Source organism: Polistes canadensis, unplaced genomic scaffold (genome assembly GCF_001313835.1).
Source record: "Polistes canadensis isolate GaletaPanama2010 unplaced genomic scaffold, ASM131383v1 scaffold_161, whole genome shotgun sequence".
Taxonomy (NCBI): Eukaryota; Metazoa; Arthropoda; class Insecta; order Hymenoptera; family Vespidae; genus Polistes; species Polistes canadensis.
In genome coordinates this window covers 255,957-274,827 of record NW_014569708.1, presented here as the reverse complement: position 1 = coordinate 274,827, position 18,871 = coordinate 255,957, and the positions used below count along the sequence as shown (strand labels likewise).

The window sequence follows — 18,871 nt, the reverse complement described above, 5'->3', positions numbered from 1 at the left end:
TATGTAAAGAATTCAACAGGCAATGACGTCATTTTTCTCGATCAAACCGATCAGTAATGTTTTTTTCTTATGCACTTAATCTTGAGTTCGTGCAAATGACTAGAAACAGTAATCGATTTAAATCAGAACCTGGAGTTGCTATTTTATACATGTTGATTTATTAAAAATTAGAAGAACAACAAAAAAGCATTTACCAAAAGATATTTAAAATAGGATTGAGGGATCCTATTTAAAAATGATGTCTCTATCTAAGGGGTTCAAAGCTAAGTTCTAGCAAAATGTAAAAGTTTTCGTATTAAGGATCATATCCACGTTCCAAAGAATTCGCTGTCAGCCGGTTGCTGACGTCATCTCCGGAGCAAGACTGGAGAACGGAGATCACGTGTCACTCGAAAACTCAATACTCGCGCGCATAGCGACCAATCGGCGCCGGAGAAAAGGCACGAGTCCTGCACTCGCCTTGGTTCGGCAGCGTCGCTTCAGTCGAGCCGCGACCGTCGAATTGTTAACTTCGTTTTTTTTGCTCGCATATTTCACATCGTGTCTACGAAGAAAAAGAGTGAGAAAGAAAGGGAAAAAAAAGGATCTACAATCGGTTTTGATTGATAAATAAAAATCGAAATAGAAAATTAAACGAAATTAAACTAAAGAAAAAGAAAGGAAAGGAAAGGAAAATCAAATATTAATAATAATAATAATAATAATAATCTAAAATAAAGAAGAAAGGAAAAAATCTTTCTAAAGTTTCTCGTCCTTGTTGGTCCTCCTCGTCGGTGAACGACCTCGACTCGAAGGATCATGGCCAGTCACAGGGCTACAAAATCCGGTTTTGCAGCGGAAGCGCAGAGAAAGGTAACGCCTGATCCACCCACAACCACTACCACCACTTTTCAATACCATTTCCACATAATCTTCCTTCCCTAGAGACACCGATTTTCACCCCTGACCCAGTCAACCTATATTCTACCTAAACCACCCTCTCATCATTCCGGCAAAATGTCGATTCGTGACCTACTCACCGAATACTCGCGCGGGCGCGGCTCTCTCGCACACCTTTGTATTACATTTTCGTCAACGGTGTTATCTCCACCAACGAATTTCGTGAATTTATGTTCTCTTATCTGAAATTTTATTTCTTCAAAGGTTTTTCGTTTCGATGAATGTATTGCTTGTGCTAACAGATTGAAACAAACATTCTTTTTTTTTTTCAAATAATACCACGCACACACAAACAAGCAAATAAGAATTCTTTAATTGAAATAAATAGAATAAATAAATAAATAAATAAATCTTACGTTCGACATTTTCTTCTTTGTATGGTAATAATATTACTAATATAATAGATTAATTAACTCAACAAATGTTCTCAAACGATAACAGGCAAATGGATCGATCCTTGACAAAAAATCTTTCATTAAAAATAAGTCTCACGACTGCCATTTTATCTCTTTCCAAGATAAATAATATCAGAAATAATATCTTTAATATCAAATCGATATATGTTGGCACTTGTTGAAGAAGAAACGAGCGGTAAAATTTGAAAATTCCACGTAGAAGATGGACTTTCTTTTTCAAGTGGTCGCGTGTTTTAACCGAGGACTTCAAGGATTCGTTCTCCTAAAGTTGACTCTAGAAGAAGACTGGTAATAGTATTAGTGTAGATATGCTAGAATATACGTGCCACAAACGACGACAGCTGCTTGCCGATCCTCTCTATCTTTCTCTCTATCTTTCTTTCTCTCTCTCTCTCTCTCTCTCTCTCTCTCTCTCTTTCTCTTTCTGGTTTCGAAGGGGGAATTAAAATGAGACCTAGTTGCCGAAGAAGGGAGCGTCCCTCGCAAAACTTGCCGGCCATGGTTACACCTCCTTCTCGCTTTTCTTCTTCTTCTTCGTCTTTTTTTTTTTTCTTTTTCTTATATTCTCATTCGATGAGCCTTACGAAGTCTTCTTTCCTATGGATAGTTCCAACGGTTCTAAAGATATTATCTTTTGTCTTCTATTTTTCCCTTTTTTCTCTTCTTCTATTACAATATGTTGAGTTCTTATCGTAAAGAAACATCTGAAAATAAAAAAGTTAATAATATACGTTATAATAATTACTAAAATATAAACTAATAGAAATTTATTTTTATTTGAGTATCTTCTCCCTTATGATTTGTTAGTATGAACAAATATTTGTTCATTCTTTATAACTTTTAGAAATTTGTTTAAAATTAACACCTAAAATTAAAGAAAGTTTTAGTAATTCTATGAAACTATTTATAAGAGTTTCAAGATTGTTCTCAGATGTTTTAATACGAACTTAGGGCGTCGTACCACCATTCGGTATCTGTTTATCGGATAACAAAAGTATCGTGGGTTGCCTCAGAACACACTCCGGAAGTCCAAAAATGGAAGCTTATTTTTCTGGATCTCTTTGATTTAACGAATACGACAAGGAATTTTATTCTTTTTATTTAAACAAAAAAAAAATACAAGAGAAAAAAAAGCGAATATTAAATGAATGATAAATTAAAAATTATCGTACAAATTGAATTTATTTTTTCGCGTTAGAGCTTTTTTATTTGCTAATTGCAAAAGAGTAAAAAAAGTTAAGTAGGAATTTCTTCTTCGTATTCGTTCCTCTCGCTTTAAAATCCCGATCGTTGAACATTCCTGCGGCTTGGGAGTTGAAAGAAAGAACGGTACTGCCGGCACACACGAAAGCTTTTGCCTTTCTTCTCTTTCACTGATGTGAGAGAAGTTGTTGCTGTTGCTATTGCTTTTGCTGCTATTTAATAATCACAGCTCAACTAACACCGAATATGGAAATACGTTGTTTCTCTAATACTATCTTTCAAACCAACGATGACTCACGTTTTATCATTTTAAGTTTAAGTATCGCGTTAATGACTAAAACCACAAAATCATGCAATTTGTACAAATTAAAAGGATGCAAAAATTGAATCCCTTGATTTTATTCTAAATTAAATAATATTATTATTACTATTATTATTTTGTCAATTTCGAATTCGATTTAATTTCAATACGAAAGATTCGATGTAATTTATATGATTTTCTTTTGTAAATGTCAATATGTTGTAAATGGATCTAATATAAGATTTATAAATTTAGTTACATCATATTGCGATACTTCAATATTAAAGCTTATTTCCTGACTATACTAACAGAATGAATGACTCAAAATAAATTCCAATGTTTGATAAGCATTCTGAATCGTTGAGAATAGTCCCATTGTATTTACTTATTTGCATACTTAAGCGCGAGTCTTTGACCTATCAAAAATATAATGAATATCGAGTGATAATTATTCGAAAATATTTCTTTACCTTTTTTTTTTTTATATTAAAAAACAATAAATAATAAAAATAATAAAATGTGATTAATCATTTATCGATATAAATTTTTCTTGTTATATATTAACAAGAAAATAAAAAATTGAATTGGAATAAAATTAAAAAAAAAAAAAATAATACAAGAAATCTTAATAAAGAATAAAATTCGATATAATTAACAATTAGATCGATATTAAAAAGTCATAGAAAAGAAAAAAACAACAATAATTCCCAACCCCATGCTCATTATAAAGGGAATACACGCTTATCGTCTTTGGAATGTGGTTCTCCGACTCGTTCTTTATACTTCGGAATCACGAGATCGTGAATCTTGCTTGCTCTTACTTGTACCAGTACAGGACGAGATTATAACCGTATTATTTCTGACAACTTCTAATCGGTTTTTATATTTTTTCTATTTTTTTTTGTTTTTTTTTTTTTCAATTATCTAATCCTAATCAAAAATATGAATAATTATCCTTGATCGCGTTTACACGTGATATCAAATTTCAAAAGAATCAACTTTATCCTTTATTTTACTACGAGTAATCATCCAACGTGTTCTTATCCAAGTGTTAACAGATTCTAAATTTATAATTATCGTCATTTATATGCAATGAGTCGTCGAGCATGACTATCTTAAAATATTATCTTGCTCGTTGATTTTCCAGTTCAAAGATCTTTCCCCCTCTTTCTTTTTTTCCTTTCTCACGTTTTATAATATATCTGTATATGTGCGTTGTAATATATTGATTACTATACAAAAAAAAAATAAAGTTATTAGAATGATCACGTTAAAAAGTCATATTCATTTGACGCCATATATCTTAAACGAGAATTCATTAATTTTATGAATTATTAATAAGAGTTGCATATATGTTTCTCGGTGTAACTAAATGTACTGCAATATTTAAACATGCATGGAAAAAAACAATTTCTTGTTTCTTGTTTTTTCTTTTTTTTTTTACAGTCTAATTTTTATCCTCTAAAAAATCAAGAATACATAGTTACAATATTTAAAATTCTTGAGAATAATATCACGTTATTATTTTAATCACCTCAGGGTGATTTAATTTAATTGCGAGTTCTCTGGAACTTTCAAGGACGTTTCGTGAATTTTTGATCTGAATTCCATCGGTTGATAAGAAAATTGAATCTATCGAAGTGGCTTTATCGTCATTTCAAAGATTCCTTATATCTTCCAAGGAAGAACGTCAATCTTCTTTTAAACTAAAAATAAATCTAAAGAAAGTGAAGAGTACATTTGAGATAATCTAAACATGGCCTAGATGGAGCTGACCTTATAAGAAAACTTTCTCCATATCATGATTCATTCAAGCATAGCTTCTTCCTTATGTCATAATCATAATCGTACCGACAACTCAATAAACATAATTTTTATCGTTATATCATTTAATCGTATATATCATCCACAAATTGTTTAATTATATTTTATAAACTTACATATGTACCCAAGCAGATGAACAAATTCTTACGCTGATATTTTTACAATTTAAACAAAACTTGAGATTACAAAAATTCGTGAAAAAAATTAAAAATTAACTGATTGTTAGAATCACTTAGGAATTTTGCGCACACCCTGTATAAATGTAGGTACGTGAGTTCCTTTCAAAATAATATTCCGAGTTCGTTCCGTTCCGCGAAACTACGATCCTTTCACATCGGAAACTGGAATTAAAAAAAGAAGGATGAAGAAGGTTGACTCTTGACCCCTTCATTGTATGTACCAACCCTACTCGTGACCTTGCATTCTTATAAATCATTCTTTTCAAGTTCCCACAACAAGTGAAAAAGAAATGTAAATTTTCATTTTCCAATTTTTTTTGTTATTGCAATAAGAGAACTCACAAGTTTTGATAAAATATAAATTAAATAAATAAATGTAGCGCTCAAATTTTTAAAACGAACAATGATAGACCATGATATCTCAAATTGACTATCCTAAAATGGCTGACTAGGTCTCGAATGGTTTTTTATTCTGATGACATCAACGCGATGATTCTGTTTCCTCTTCTCTCATAATCGACGCTACAATGTATCTACTTACTTAAATATGTATATGTATGTACATATGTATGTATATAGATATACCTTCCTCGAAGAATCGTGAGAGGAATATTAAAACAAGTTAGTCGGCTTACTTTTTAATATTATTCGAAGATTATCCAAGTATAGAAATCGATATTGTCATCAGTGATAGTCAAAATAATATTCAAACTTAATTATTTGTTTAGCTAATTATCATTCATACGGGTATACAACATTACAAAATACTTAACACCCTAATTAATCAAAAAAAGTTACCTCGTTGTTACTTTGATATCGAAATTCTTTTCTACTTATTCCAAATTTTTAATATACATTTTTACATATATTCAATGTGCGACAATAAAACGTTTCATTAAAAATTATCTTATAAAAAGTAATAATAATTATTTTCAAATTAGTATGGCGTTTCTTAAAATTGTTTACAATAAATTAAATCACGAATATTAAAGGATTAAAATAAAACTCACAGAAATAGAAAAATGCAAACTGTGACGTTTTTGTTACGACAAACACGTGTTTGAAATTTAAAATCATGTCGAGTATTACACGTAAGGAGACATAATTCCTTTAAACCGTACACACAGGACACTCGTTTAGATTAACCGTATATGGTGGAGATCACACAACTGGACAACCTTCGCGTTTACTTGCAAATATAGATGTATAAAGAAGATATATACGTATACATTTACACACACACACACAGACACATGGTGGATAAGTTGTACGAGTAAGTAGAATTATGCAATTGTTGACCTTACAAAGTGGGTCAACGATTTAGTCTCTCTCGAGATTGTATAAATATCGAATTGAATCTGCTATAAATTTGATCGTCCTTAACCGTACTCCCTTATAAGGAGAATCATTAAACGAACAGCTTTGAAAGTTCCTTTAACAGCTGCAAATCTCTACTACTTACGTGTGTGTGATCATCAATGATGATCTTACCGAAAAGGAAACTGGTCCATCGTATTTATAACACTTATCTTTCAAACTAATTGAGATAACAAGAATTAGTAGGATAAATCAAAAAAGAAAAAAAATATCCAACAATTAGAGTCAAGTATACTTCGACTAGAATAAAAAAAAAAAAGATTTAAAAAATTAATTACTTTTTATGATACTTCTAAAAAAGTAATTTTTAGTTCGTAAAGAAATATCTCTACTGGTAGCATTACGTATAGACTAATAGTTTTCAACCAAAACAAATAAATTAAATGTAATTGAATTTTTCAAATCAGTAACTTTTAAGTGTATTATAATACACTACGTTTTATATTAGATTACTTTGAATAGAATCAAATTAGAAAGTAAATATTTGGATTTCATCTTTGTTCGGTAAATTATAATATAATAGTAATGAACAAATAAAAAAATACAAAAAAAAGAAGAAAGAAAGAAAGAAAGAGAGATCATAAGACTATCGCAAAATTGTCGATGTTATTTTTCGCTCGAACTGGTCGATAAATTAATTGATCAAGGCGGACAGATTATTTTCTGAGAAACCTTCGACTTGTACTCTTCTCAAAAATGATGTCGGGTAAAGGAAGAGAAATGCGTAAGGGGTCGATTCGTCTCACTCTTTATCGTCGAAATATAAAACACGTTCTTTCTCTCTCTCTCTCTCTCTCTCTCTTTTTCATTCTATGGCCTGATTTTCGCGACCGTGAACGTGCGAACGTGTCATTAAGTCGATCGTCATCGTACCGTGACCGTGAGACACACGTGGGGAGTCACGCATGGTAATCCTTTAATTATCAGTACTTGCCCTCGGTGCACTCTTAACGCGAATGCTACTCCGTTTCTCGCTCTTATGTCAGTTGAACGAATCTAAACAAGCCAATCATGGCTTTTCTCAAGTTTTCTTTCCACGCTCAAGCTCTAAACATTTATACAAATATTTATTTCTACATCTTCTTTTTATCTTTACGTTCTATCCCCAGCTGTATATATTATATTTCTTTTTTTTTCTTTTTATCCTTTCGTCTACTGCAATTTTTATTACAAATATATATGCATTGTTATTGTGATTTAATTACTAGAATTACTTAAAATACCATTTTTAAGGATAAAAATTATTTTTGCACAATTTTTTATATTGAATTTTAATATTTATTAGGTTGTTCGAAAAGAGTTGTGTGCAAATTTGAGGGAAAATAATTCAAAGACGATGCTTTCATACCTCGATAGAGTTATATTGTATATATAATTAGAAATAATTTATCAATCGTCATTTAACTTCCTCTGGTATAATCCAATATCATTGTTCATTATTATTTTTTAAAGTAATTGACTGATAATATTATATAAATCGGTGTATCGCAAAAATAATATAAATTCATTAATCTTATTTCTTAAATTTGATGTAATAAGTATATTTGGAGCAGTGTAATATAACGATCGAAAAAGTGATCGCAATACGGATTGATAAATTGTTATTATAAGGCTTAACGACAGATATATATTCGCGATAAGATATATATAAGGCTTAGCGAATCGTGAAAATATTTCTTAACGCACATTTACACATAGTATTATACATTTTTACATCGTTCCGTAACCGTAAATCGAGATATCGATATGCTTACAAACAATAAAATAATTTTTGAATTAATCAATCGATACCGTTTATTGCATGAACGCTTTTGCTTCTGACTTTAATGAAAAATATGATAATAAATAAGCCTCCTTTGGTGATTACTGATAAGATTTCTTCCTTTTCTACTTTTATACCTACGCGAAAACTCGACGAACAAGTCGAATTTCTTGTTTTATCGAGATAAAAGACTTTGCGTTTATCTTTTTGTTTATATTCCAATAAATCATCTTCGAGGAACGATGGAATTTTTTTTTATATTAAATATTAGTTATCATAAACGTTTGTCACTGTTTATTAATTAATAATAATTATATTGATGTGGCAATTTATTCAAACACGTTATAAATAATAAATTAATAACCAAAATCTTGTCACTAAAAATAATTGTTTCTAAAAACGTTTTTTAATATTTCTCGATGACGTTTCTTTTTTGTTTTTTTTATTATTATTATTATTATCATTATTATTATTATTATGAAATTTGTTGGCTTGAGAACTTTGTTAATGCTGAGTACATAGAGGCGTTATCGCTGACGTTAACACAGCACTTAAGCGGGTTCTGCCTCATACTAGAAATCGCTCAACGGTTTCGCGGTTACCGGTAGAAAATAACTGGCTGGGTCTTTTTTCTTAGAAAAATTACATGTCCACTAACATATAAATATATATGCACGCATACAGTAAGGAAAGGTAATTTATCATTTTCTCGTAAATTTATTTACGAGAGTAAGAAAATTGTAAAAATCTTTTAAATTCCTTTCAGTTCCCGTTCCTAAACTAATCTTCTTCTCCATCTTCTCTAAATTCTTCTTTTTTATTCTTTCTTTTTCTTTTTTCTTGTACCCAATTCTCCTCTCGTTTCAAAGGTTTCACTATACGCGTATTATGCACTCGTGTATAAAAAGTTTAAGATATGTATACCTGAGCCTACCTTTTCTTTGTGTTAGCTACATTAGGTACCAAAAAGAAAGGAAAATATATATGTCGAAGAAAATTCGAATACTTCCTTGTTTATTTAAATCGTCACGTTTAACTAATCGATTTATTAGGTATTACACCTACGTACCTAAAAGTAACATACTTCTCTAACACATCGTCAATATCAACGTTTATAACGGTTTAAAACAAGTTTTCTGACGAAATTCCTACGGTAGTTTTGTTTCTACTTCTTTCAACTCATAATATAAGCGTACAAATTTATCGATTAGATAAACCTTTATCCAATGACATCATGCGTATAAACGGGGACACATTCGTCGAAACTCTTATCGTTGCCATTCTTTGAAAAATATTTGTATCCTACAAAACGGGGGGAAAAAAATGAAATGATTGGAAAAAAGATACATGAGTCGATCGTTGAACAATAATTTTCCAAATCGGATTAATAAACACGGGAATTGTTATTATTATCAATACTAATCGTTTTCTAAGAAAAATCTATGACATATTTTGTCATCAGTACTTGTCAATAAACTGTCTCTTTTTTTCACGTTAATAAAATTATCGTAAACTTACTTAATACCTAAATATAGACACGATCGTGTTCTACATTATGACAACTACTGGTACTATCTCTAATAAGATAACATGTTCGAAAAAAGGGAGCAAAATGAAGCTCGAAGAATGAATCTGTTGATTGTTTAGTTTCCATTATTATGGTTTCGTTATATGTATAAAATATTTAACAATTAATGTTTATACTTAAAATATATTATATACATTCAATTTAAAACGACGAATTTTTTTTATGAACGGTCAATTTTTAACGTTAGATTTTCTACGCGCGAATTTGTTTTTATTAAAGTACAATAAAAGCAACTCGACTTCCTGAGCTTAGGCATATTACCTTTTCGAGGATAAATCGTTTCGTTGGACACTTATGACTAATAATTTTCCACGAAGAACCTTGTTCGAACATAAAATGTTCATTTTTATTTTATCCCTTTTTCCTTCTTCTTCTTCTTCTGAGTTCAGAACAACATCCCAGGTAAAAGTGAATAAAAGTGGAGGATGAAAATGCTTCGTATAAAAGATTTATGTTCTGGTATTGCTCCTTCCTCCAGACAGAAATCAACGAAAAAAAAAAATATTGTTGTCCCTAAACCAAATCTCTCCCTTTTTTCCTTTCTGTTGTAACGTGACCTTAAATGATACAATAATAACACATTAATTCTTTTTATCTGTTGTTCACATTCTTTTGTGACACGTGTACGTGTACTTGTATATAAATATAAAACAGATTTGTTTGTATACATATAAAATTTTTTCTGAACAGAAGTATAAATATTTTCTTTGCAAAGTTTCTAAATTTATTTCATATATATACATACACAATTATTTATTAATTTTATAATTATTAATTCTATGAAATATAAATTTAAGATAATTTAAAAATATACACACAGTATATACGTGTATAGTACAAAAAATAGAATAATGAATCGTCTTCGTCTTACTTATGTCAGAAAAAAAATAGGTCTTTACATAGAGACTAATTTGTATTACACATTTGAAACTTGTATAATCTAACAATAAATGAAATAATATTAACCATAACACATAAATGATACAAAAAATAAAGTGAAGTCTTCGTGTATCTTCCTGCTTGCAAATAATACAAAAGAAAAAGAAAAAAAGAAAAATAATAATAATAAAAGAAATGATCAATTATACACAAGGAAGGTCAAGTAATCGTGTTTACTTTGCAAGAGGATTTCTCTCTCTCTTTTTCTCTTTCTTTAGCGGAACGAAGTCAAGGCTTTCTCAGAGGGATAAAATAAAAGCTCAAAAGTAAAGTTTTACGAGTTACATACGGTAAAAGAGAAAAAAAATGTCTTTCCTTCATTTTTGGTTTAAAAGCTGACCGAATGCGAAAACATTTTTACAAGAGTAAAAGGAGAAAAAGGAGGAGAAAGAGGAACAGCAGATGGGTATGTGGAATGGTAGGTATGTTGTTCTAACGAGTCGTGTGTGGATCGGGATTTGCTGTGACCAGTTTGAGACGCGTGAACTGCATCGGGGATACATAAATTGCATACGAATAGACAGAAAAAGAAAGAGAGAGAGAGAGAGAGAGAGAGAGAGAGAGAGAGAGAAAGAGAAAGACCGTATGTCTAACGGAATATATGCATACATCGTGGAGAGATGAATGCGGGGTGTCGGTCCAACACATTGGATGCCTTTCCTTTTTGGGTAAACGATCGAACTTCCATCGAGGTTTCAATCGTCGAGGCATCGATTCTTTCCTTTTTCGTTGCATCCTCTCTATTTTCAGAATTTTAAGAGTTCCTTCTATAACTCTGTTTATTCGTCAGATTGATAAACGCTAATAACACTTATTTCTTCATTCATGAATATCCATTAAGATTATTATTCAGATATCTTTGTTTTTCTATGATTTATTATAAATGTTTTTAATTAATTTTTCTTCTTATTTTATATTTATGTTTTGTTAAAAACATTTTCGATATTTAGATGCAATCGTTATATCGATTTTGTTGAATTTCTTCATATCGAACGTATGAAGCTGATTGAAGGTGTGCTTCCAGTTAAATATTATATGCTAATTTGAATGGAGAAGTAACGTTTAGGTACTTAGATACGTAGTATCGTTAAAAAAAAACGTAATGAGATCTCCGGACGTGAATTGGCTGGAATAAATCTTCTCTTCGAACGTTATGCGTTGCATATGCTTATGGAGATGATCCATACGTACTATCATACACAGCGGAGGAACAACGAACTGTGGTGTTCAAACGAGTTAGGTCAGTGACTCCAACAGTAACGCTCGTGTCGCAGAACCCTACAGGATGCGTTACTTAGAACACTGGAACCTCGTATAATTAATAACTTGACGTAGAAAGGAGATGTAAAAAAGAAATCACTGCTTGATTTGAACGAACAAAAAAAAATCCCTTCTATCTTGTTAACAAATAAAATGAGAACAATTTCTAAAAATTTTATTTCTTTCTTATTTTATTTTATTTTTTTTTTTTAACAGATCAATAGCAAATACAGTGAAGAACTGGCTCAAGAGTCTTTGGAATGGATCAAAACGATCACTGGCGAGGACATAAACACCAATGGTGATATGGATAGTTTCTATGAGACTTTGAAAGATGGTGTACTTCTCTGCAGGTTCGTTTAAATTCGATAACAGAATAATATTTTTCAAATAAACCTTAACTCTTAGCTTTACTGCTGCACCAGTAGCAGCAGCAGCAGTTTAATAATCCTTTTCATCTTTTCGTATATATCTTTCCAGGTTGGTGAATGACATCAAGGAAGGATCCGTTAAGAAGATCAATAAAACGTCTTTGGCTTTCAAGTGTATGGAAAATATAAATGCATTTCTTGAAGCTGCACGAGCATTAGGTGTCCCACCACAGGAAACCTTCCAAACTGTTGATCTTTGGGAACGACAAAATCTTAACTCAGTTGTCATTTGCTTACAATCTCTCGGAAGAAAGGTAAATATATATTTTTTAAATATATTATAATTAAATTATAATATAAATATAATTAAATATTTATGTAATTAAAAATATATTTTATAAATGATATTTTTAAAATCTTTTTAGGCGGGTAATTATGGCAAGCCAAGTATCGGACCAAAAGAAGCGGACAAGAATGTCCGTAATTTTACCGAGGAACAACTTAGAGCTGGTCAAGGTGTTATAAGTCTACAATATGGTAGCAACAAAGGTGCCAATCAAAGTGGTATTAATTTCGGAAATACCAGACATATGTAAACCGTAGATTATAGAGCATGGAACAAATTCTTCCATGTGTGTGAGAAAAAAAAACGCACTATAATTTTATTTTATATTATATTATTTTATTTTTACTTCCATAAGTACTCAAGCTATAGACGTACTCTATCGCATTACTTTCTTCTTAAGCGGGCCAAATTCGATCTATGCATAAGATTTATATATATTTAAAATATATTTATGCATATAAAAATAGGAATAAGCAAAGAGAAAAAAAAGAGAAAGAAAACAAATGGACTCAATTACGCGTGCGTTGAATACCGAAATAATAATCGGTATGTTGTAAATTCTAATCTGCCTGTCCTGTTTAATAATACAACATAATATAATACAAAAACGAAACGAAATGAAACAAAACAATCAAATGTTTTAAACAATTAACAATTACTGCACAAGTATATATAAATATATATAGCTCTCTTGACTAAACACAAATATAGAATATATTATATATATATATGAAAAAACCGAGAACAAAGGCATTAACAAATTTCTTATATTGGGCAGTGTAGAGAAATAAATAATTGTTATGTATTAGAAGTATATTATAATACAGGACCATTATTGCAACGTTACTCTGTTAATGTTACGTTCAAAACTCGTACGTGTTAAAGCGTAATCATATTATATTAAAAAGTTCATGTTTTCCACGTGAGATATTGATGATTATAATAATCATTATATATATACATATATAATGATATATGATATATAATTATATTAAGTATTTTGTACAAATATTTTTGATGATTATAAAAAAAAAAAAGAAAATTTTTTCATGATGTAACTAAAGTATCAACAAAATAAATAATAAATAAACATAATTGATATTTTTTTCTTGCATTGAATTTATAGATATTTTTTAGTTTCTCATAGTCTGATTTAACTATAATTCAATAATTTGATCTTCTCAAACGTAGAGAGTCTATAGTCTTCATTAATTTATTATATATAGTCCATTTTTTACAAATTTGTTCTTTGATACCTCCTTGGAGTCATTCAATTACCAGCATCGTTGCTCAATTTTACTGATAAGGGAATTAGTTTTTTCAACGAGGCGAGGCCGTTGACCAAACAAAGAGAATTATTTTATATATTGTTAAACTATATACATTAGTATTATATACATATAGTATTATATATATATTTAATATTTTACGACAATATCTATAGATAGATAAAAATATTATTAAAGCTGATTTGATTTGGAAGGATAATACTTCAATTTACGGCTAAATTGTTTTTCCTGGTGTTTCTTTTTCTGTTTAGCACCAATCTCCATTAATTTTTGTACCTCTTTCCTAAAATATCAAATTAATATTTACAGTATTAAATAATATAAACCCGCATACATACATACGCCTAAACGCTGTGTGTATACATTTTATTTGAGGAAGATAATGAAATAATTGTAAATGATTTATTTTTGCCTTTTGGCTTTAATAAACCCTAGCACTATAACAACGTGCGAGATTCGTGATACGTTTTATAGCCCAAACACGAATCTTACTCGTAGTGAATTTTACAAGCCAAATACAAGAAGCATAAAATATTACAGTGACTTTGACACGCGGTTCCGCATGTTAAATTATAATACAAAGGGTTAAATTACTTTTTGACTTAAAATGAGAAAGATAATGAAATATTTACCTGTAAATAGGAGGTAATAATTCTTCGTGCAATGTACATTCAATTGGCTTTGGGGTTTCTTGTTTGTAAACTTTATTTCTAAGAATATCAATATCTCGATTATATTCATCGATAAGATTTGTTAACGTTGATGGAGGTACGTCAAAATAATACAAGAAATGACTAAAAAGAAAGTCATGTAATTATTATATATAATTATTTGTAATGGTTAAGAAAAGCAATGTAGATATAATGTATTTTGACATCTTATAAAACTTACGTCGCTTCTCTATATGTGCTTCCTCTAAAAGAGAGTTTGCATGGTAATTCTTTAACACCTAAATTTTCTATTTTTCTGATAATTCCACCTCTGTCAAAGATTGCCGTTGCTACTCTCTTCAAAGCGTTGAATGTCTCCGGCTGCAAATTATTTTAATTTATTAATAAATGTTATTTTTATTCAATATTGAATTTAAAGTAAAACCTAAATAATTAATAAATAAATGTATGAATTTTTAAATGTAAGACTGTTTCAAAAGTCTTTGAAATTTAAACACAAATATTTTAACCTGTAATTCTACTTTCATCTTATATAAAAGTAAATATTAAGTGATGAACTAAAATATGTTACCTTATTCATTATGCGAATAAGTAAAGGCATCTCGTAAGTTGGCATGTTTAAATATTATTTATTTATATGTTTATTTATTTTTAAAAAACTACTCTCACTTTAATAACCATGTAACCTAGATAGAAGGAGAACGAACGCGATACGCATTGTCGTTGAATTTGTGTTGTTGAAAATGAGGAAACATCGGGTACGATAATTCTCCATGAGGGTAGCGCTGGTGTTTGGGAGTTCAGATTTTCGTGCGAAACTCTATGTGGGTACAACCATGAAGTCTTAGCTTCGTGGATATAACTATATATATTTGAAAAATCTGACCCATCGAATTGACGCGTTCTCTAGTGGCAGTAGAAATCATCCTTTCATGCTGCATATACGTAGATACATTTATAACACTGCGTTCGTTCCCCTTCTATCTAGGCTTCGTGATAATAACACTATTTCAACTGTTAACACCATGAACTATAAAAAACACTAGAAGTCTAAACTGTCAGTAAATAATTCAGAATATAATTCTCTTGTAATCTATATTTTTAATTAATTAAAATGAATTGAATTTTAATTATTTATTTGCCTCTTATAAACAAAAATAAATAATAATAAATAAAAAATATAATTTATTAATAAAAAAGATAAACCAATATACAATAGTGAACTTCCTTACCGACAGAGACTATAGATAAAAAAAATTAATTTTGTTTGCATTCTTAACATATGATTGTTGAATAAATAAAATAAGATTTATCGAAGCTGATATCATTAATATCTTAAATTAAAAAAATGAATTAATTTTAACTAATAATTTATTATATTTTTGTCTTTTATATATTCATTTGATTGCGTCATATATTAATTTTACTGAAAAAAGAAAGAATTTTAATCTATAAAATAATCAAGAAAACTTTAAATTTATACTTTAAACTTAAAGGTTAAACTAGGAATACTCTTGAATCATGCAATCTTTTGTTCATGTTACATTTCATCGATCATTAATACTTTAGTATTCGTTCAGATGTTGACACGCTTAGGTTAGAAATTTATAATATTAAAATGTTTATGTCGAAAGTTGTTCGTCCAATTGTTAATAAAAATTCTGTCTTTTCTCATTTATTAAAAGAAAGACGAAAATTGTATTTTTATTCTACACACAAAGTTACAAATAATCCAACAATTTCATTAAGTACTTTGCAATATTCTAGTGATAGTCCTTCTAAATGTTGGAACTGTAATTTCCTATACAAATCTGAATTATTTTGTTCACAATGCAAGACTCTTCAAGAAATGCCCGAAAATTTGAATTATTTTGATATTCTTGGTGTGAAACTCGACTACAATGTTAATAATGATGAAGTTCATGAAAAGTACACACAATTGCAAAAAATGTTGCATCCTGATAGGTTTGGTAACAGAATGGAGGTAAATGTTTTTATTTTTATATTATTAATTTATTCTTGACAATGATAATGGTATTTAATAAAAATGAATCTATTAAATTTGTTTTATGTGTTGTTAGAGAGAACAGCGCATTTCAGAGTCGTTATCCTCTTTACTAAACAAAGCTTACAGTACGTTAACAAATCCATTAAAAAGAGGTTTGTATATGCTACAATTAAAAGGTATATCTATTCCTGAAGAAACCACTAGCATAAATCCCGAATTTTTGATGGAAATAATGGAAAGGAATGAGGAAATAGAATCAGCTTTGAACGATAAGGAAAAAGTTGTTCGATTGATGCAAGAAAACAAAATCATACTGCACAAACTATCTAAGTAATAATTATTTATCTTAATATTATCAATATATAATGATACTTTATATGAAATTAATAAAATATGTTTATTTAGGAAAGTAGCTGATTCTTTTCGTAATAACAACCTGGAACAAGCAAAAGAAGTATTGGTCAAAATGAAGTATTATGCGAATATCGAAAATAAATTAAAAACGCTTAAACAAGATTTAGGTATTGTAGATTAAATTAATTAAATTTACATGTCGAACATGTAATTTACGATGTATGTATATATAGAAATTGCGATGTACAAATAGTTTAATTTGTAAATGATAGAACTAATCAAATTCATTTAGTTGAATTATCTGTGATCACTGTTACTTATATTTCTTAAATAATATATATACAGTGTCGATAAATAAGTAGAAATCATGTGTTAAATTCTAAAATATAAATTTTATTTAACAACTATTGATTGTCTATTGTCCATTGTTCAATCCATTGGCATATTTTATTAACATTATCCATAGCCTCATCCATTGTATTGCTTTGTAATTCATGAACTATTGCATCCCTATACGATGCTCTAGCTTCTTCTGTAATTATTTGAAATATTTCACTATCTATGTTGTCTGTTAATTTTTTCCCTCTGTATCCTCGTTCAAATAACCGATCATATAAAATTGTATTATTGGTTCTTAAAACGAAGACTATATCGAACCATCTTTCTGGAAAGAAATCAACACCGTGATAATCAACGATTTTTCCACCTTCGCTCATAACGCTTTCCATATTATCGAGTAACTGTAAACAAACATAAATAATATATCATATAATTAATTATATATTATATTAATATAATTAATTATATATTATATTAATATAATTAATATAAGTTATATTATTGTGTACAGAGGAAGATTAAATAAATTATGAAAATAAACCTTATCTTCGTCCAAGATTGGACATTGATATACTTCATCGTATTCTTCTAAACAATTATGTTCAATAGCTAATTTACTAACTTCTAACCAATCTAATCCTGTTCTTTCTGATAATAAACGGCACATTAAACTTTTACCAACACCTGGTGTACCTAAAAAAAGAATAACAAAGTTATTAAATATTTTTAATAATAATAATTAAATAATTAGGGTAATGTAAACAAGTATTTCTGAACTAAACTTTGAATAAAAAATAAATAATCATTGAAATACATATAATAAATTAATAACGATTACCTGACACCAAAATGTTTGGCAACTTTCTGTTAGTTGTATTCATTTTAAGAAGATTTATTTATAAACGATCCATCTAATCTAATAGAAATGAACGAAAACATTGATTTTTAGCAACACTAAACTATTTATTCCATTACTGCTAGCTGTCTCGTTATATATTTCCGTCGGAAGTTAGTCTTTTAATGTAGTGGCGCTTATATGCACCCGATGCGACAGTAGTACCACACAATTAATGCATTTTGCAGTAAAAGGATTAATATTCACTGTCAATAACACAGCATATTGTAGAAAACTGAATTAGCGATAGTGCAAAATAAATGTATATATAAATGTTTTTGAATGTATATAGAATTTAATTACACATTCATTTTGTGTACACTACTTGCTATTAAAAGTTACTAGGAAATAAACAAGTTAAAATTTATTGAAATTCTAGTAACATTGCTAAGCATCATATCGGTAATAGTAGTGTTCTACTTTTATCTTATCGCCAGTCTTACCGACCAAAAAGATCTGATGGTAACTTACCATCAGAATTACCGATAGTAGAAAAACCTTCACCGCAGAAAAAAATGAATAATTGCTCTTAATTGATCACTAATTGCTTATTTAAAATCCATAATTGCTCGCTTTACTGCTTTGCTTAGAAATAGGACAAAACGTTTTTTTATTTTCAATTCATAATAACTAACTAATAAAGTGTGCAATTATAGATTATAAATATGCAATTAATGTGCAGTTAAGAGTATTTATTCATTTTTTTCTGCTGTTGAGGTCCCATGCCAACTTTTCGGTAGTGATGTTGATCGATATATTAAATGAAACGATAAAAATGACGATCTTTATTTATGACGCTTTTCTATCATA

The 18,871-nt window shown here is 29.2% G+C and overlaps 4 protein-coding genes across 5 annotated transcripts; 2 read left to right on the top strand and 2 right to left on the bottom strand.

The window, feature by feature from the left end:
* Nucleotides 1–452: 452 nt before the first annotated feature.
* LOC106789045 (myophilin) lies at nt 453–12,983 on the top strand. Its single transcript, XM_014752861.1, has 4 exons — nt 453–852; nt 12,005–12,141; nt 12,269–12,473; nt 12,585–12,983. Exons 1-4 carry the CDS (start codon nt 799–801, stop codon nt 12,753–12,755), a joined length of 567 nt encoding a protein of 188 aa, XP_014608347.1. The 5' UTR covers nt 453–798; the 3' UTR covers nt 12,756–12,983.
* A 670-nt stretch (nt 12,984–13,653) lies between these two features.
* LOC106789024 (probable 28S ribosomal protein S6, mitochondrial) lies at nt 13,654–15,459 on the bottom strand. The gene is made up of 4 exons (XM_014752823.1): nt 15,037–15,459; nt 14,686–14,825; nt 14,427–14,588; nt 13,654–14,077 (listed from the first exon to the last, which is right to left on the bottom strand). The coding sequence occupies exons 1-4, from the start codon at nt 15,079–15,081 to the stop codon at nt 13,966–13,968; spliced, it is 459 nt and encodes a 152-aa protein (XP_014608309.1). The 5' UTR covers nt 15,082–15,459; the 3' UTR covers nt 13,654–13,965.
* Nucleotides 15,460–15,877: 418 nt separating this feature from the next.
* Nucleotides 15,878–17,236, top strand: LOC106789047 (iron-sulfur cluster co-chaperone protein HscB, mitochondrial). Of its 2 annotated transcripts, XM_014752866.1 has the most exons (4): nt 15,887–16,061; nt 16,233–16,449; nt 16,547–16,803; nt 16,879–17,236. In XM_014752866.1, exons 2-4 carry the CDS (start codon nt 16,315–16,317, stop codon nt 17,006–17,008), a joined length of 522 nt encoding a protein of 173 aa, XP_014608352.1. In that variant the 5' UTR covers nt 15,887–16,061; nt 16,233–16,314; the 3' UTR covers nt 17,009–17,236. The 2 variants fall into 2 exon arrangements, with proteins under 2 accessions (XP_014608351.1, XP_014608352.1); XM_014752865.1 differs by having other exon boundaries at nt 15,878–16,449.
* On the bottom strand, nt 17,132–18,204 carry LOC106789048 (adenylate kinase isoenzyme 6). Its single transcript, XM_014752867.1, has 3 exons — nt 18,005–18,204; nt 17,708–17,859; nt 17,132–17,567 (listed from the first exon to the last, which is right to left on the bottom strand). The coding sequence occupies exons 1-3, from the start codon at nt 18,045–18,047 to the stop codon at nt 17,232–17,234; spliced, it is 531 nt and encodes a 176-aa protein (XP_014608353.1). The 5' UTR covers nt 18,048–18,204; the 3' UTR covers nt 17,132–17,231.
* Nucleotides 18,205–18,871: the final 667 nt, after the last annotated feature.

Bases quoted from the DNA above. Each gene is read 5' to 3' on its own strand.
- LOC106789047 (XM_014752865.1), top strand. From the start codon at position 16,084: ATGTTTATGTCGAAAGTTGTTCGTCCAATTGTTAATAAAAATTCTGTC. The intron at 16,450-16,546 runs GTAAATGTTTTT...ATGTGTTGTTAG, and splicing joins GGTTTGGTAACAGAATGGAG to AGAGAACAGCGCATTTCAGA. The intron at 16,804-16,878 runs GTAATAATTATT...ATGTTTATTTAG, and splicing joins ATACTGCACAAACTATCTAA to GAAAGTAGCTGATTCTTTTC.
- LOC106789045 (XM_014752861.1), top strand. From the start codon at position 799: ATGGCCAGTCACAGGGCTACAAAATCCGGTTTTGCAGCGGAAGCGCAG. The intron at 853-12,004 runs GTAACGCCTGAT...TTTTTTTAACAG, and splicing joins CAGCGGAAGCGCAGAGAAAG to ATCAATAGCAAATACAGTGA. The intron at 12,474-12,584 runs GTAAATATATAT...AAATCTTTTTAG, and splicing joins TACAATCTCTCGGAAGAAAG to GCGGGTAATTATGGCAAGCC.
- LOC106789048 (XM_014752867.1), bottom strand. From the start codon at position 18,047: ATGAATACAACTAACAGAAAGTTGCCAAACATTTTGGTGTCAG. The intron at 17,860-18,004 runs GTAATCGTTATT...TTCTTTTTTTAG, and splicing joins GCCAAACATTTTGGTGTCAG to GTACACCAGGTGTTGGTAAA. The intron at 17,568-17,707 runs GTTTATTTTCAT...GTTTGTTTACAG, and splicing joins CAATCTTGGACGAAGATAAG to TTACTCGATAATATGGAAAG.
- LOC106789024 (XM_014752823.1), bottom strand. From the start codon at position 15,081: ATGCCAACTTACGAGATGCCTTTACTTATTCGCATAATGAATAAG. The intron at 14,826-15,036 runs GTAACATATTTT...AATAATTTGCAG, and splicing joins TTATTCGCATAATGAATAAG to CCGGAGACATTCAACGCTTT. The intron at 14,078-14,426 runs GTAAATATTTCA...TTGATATTTTAG, and splicing joins TTATTACCTCCTATTTACAG to GAAAGAGGTACAAAAATTAA.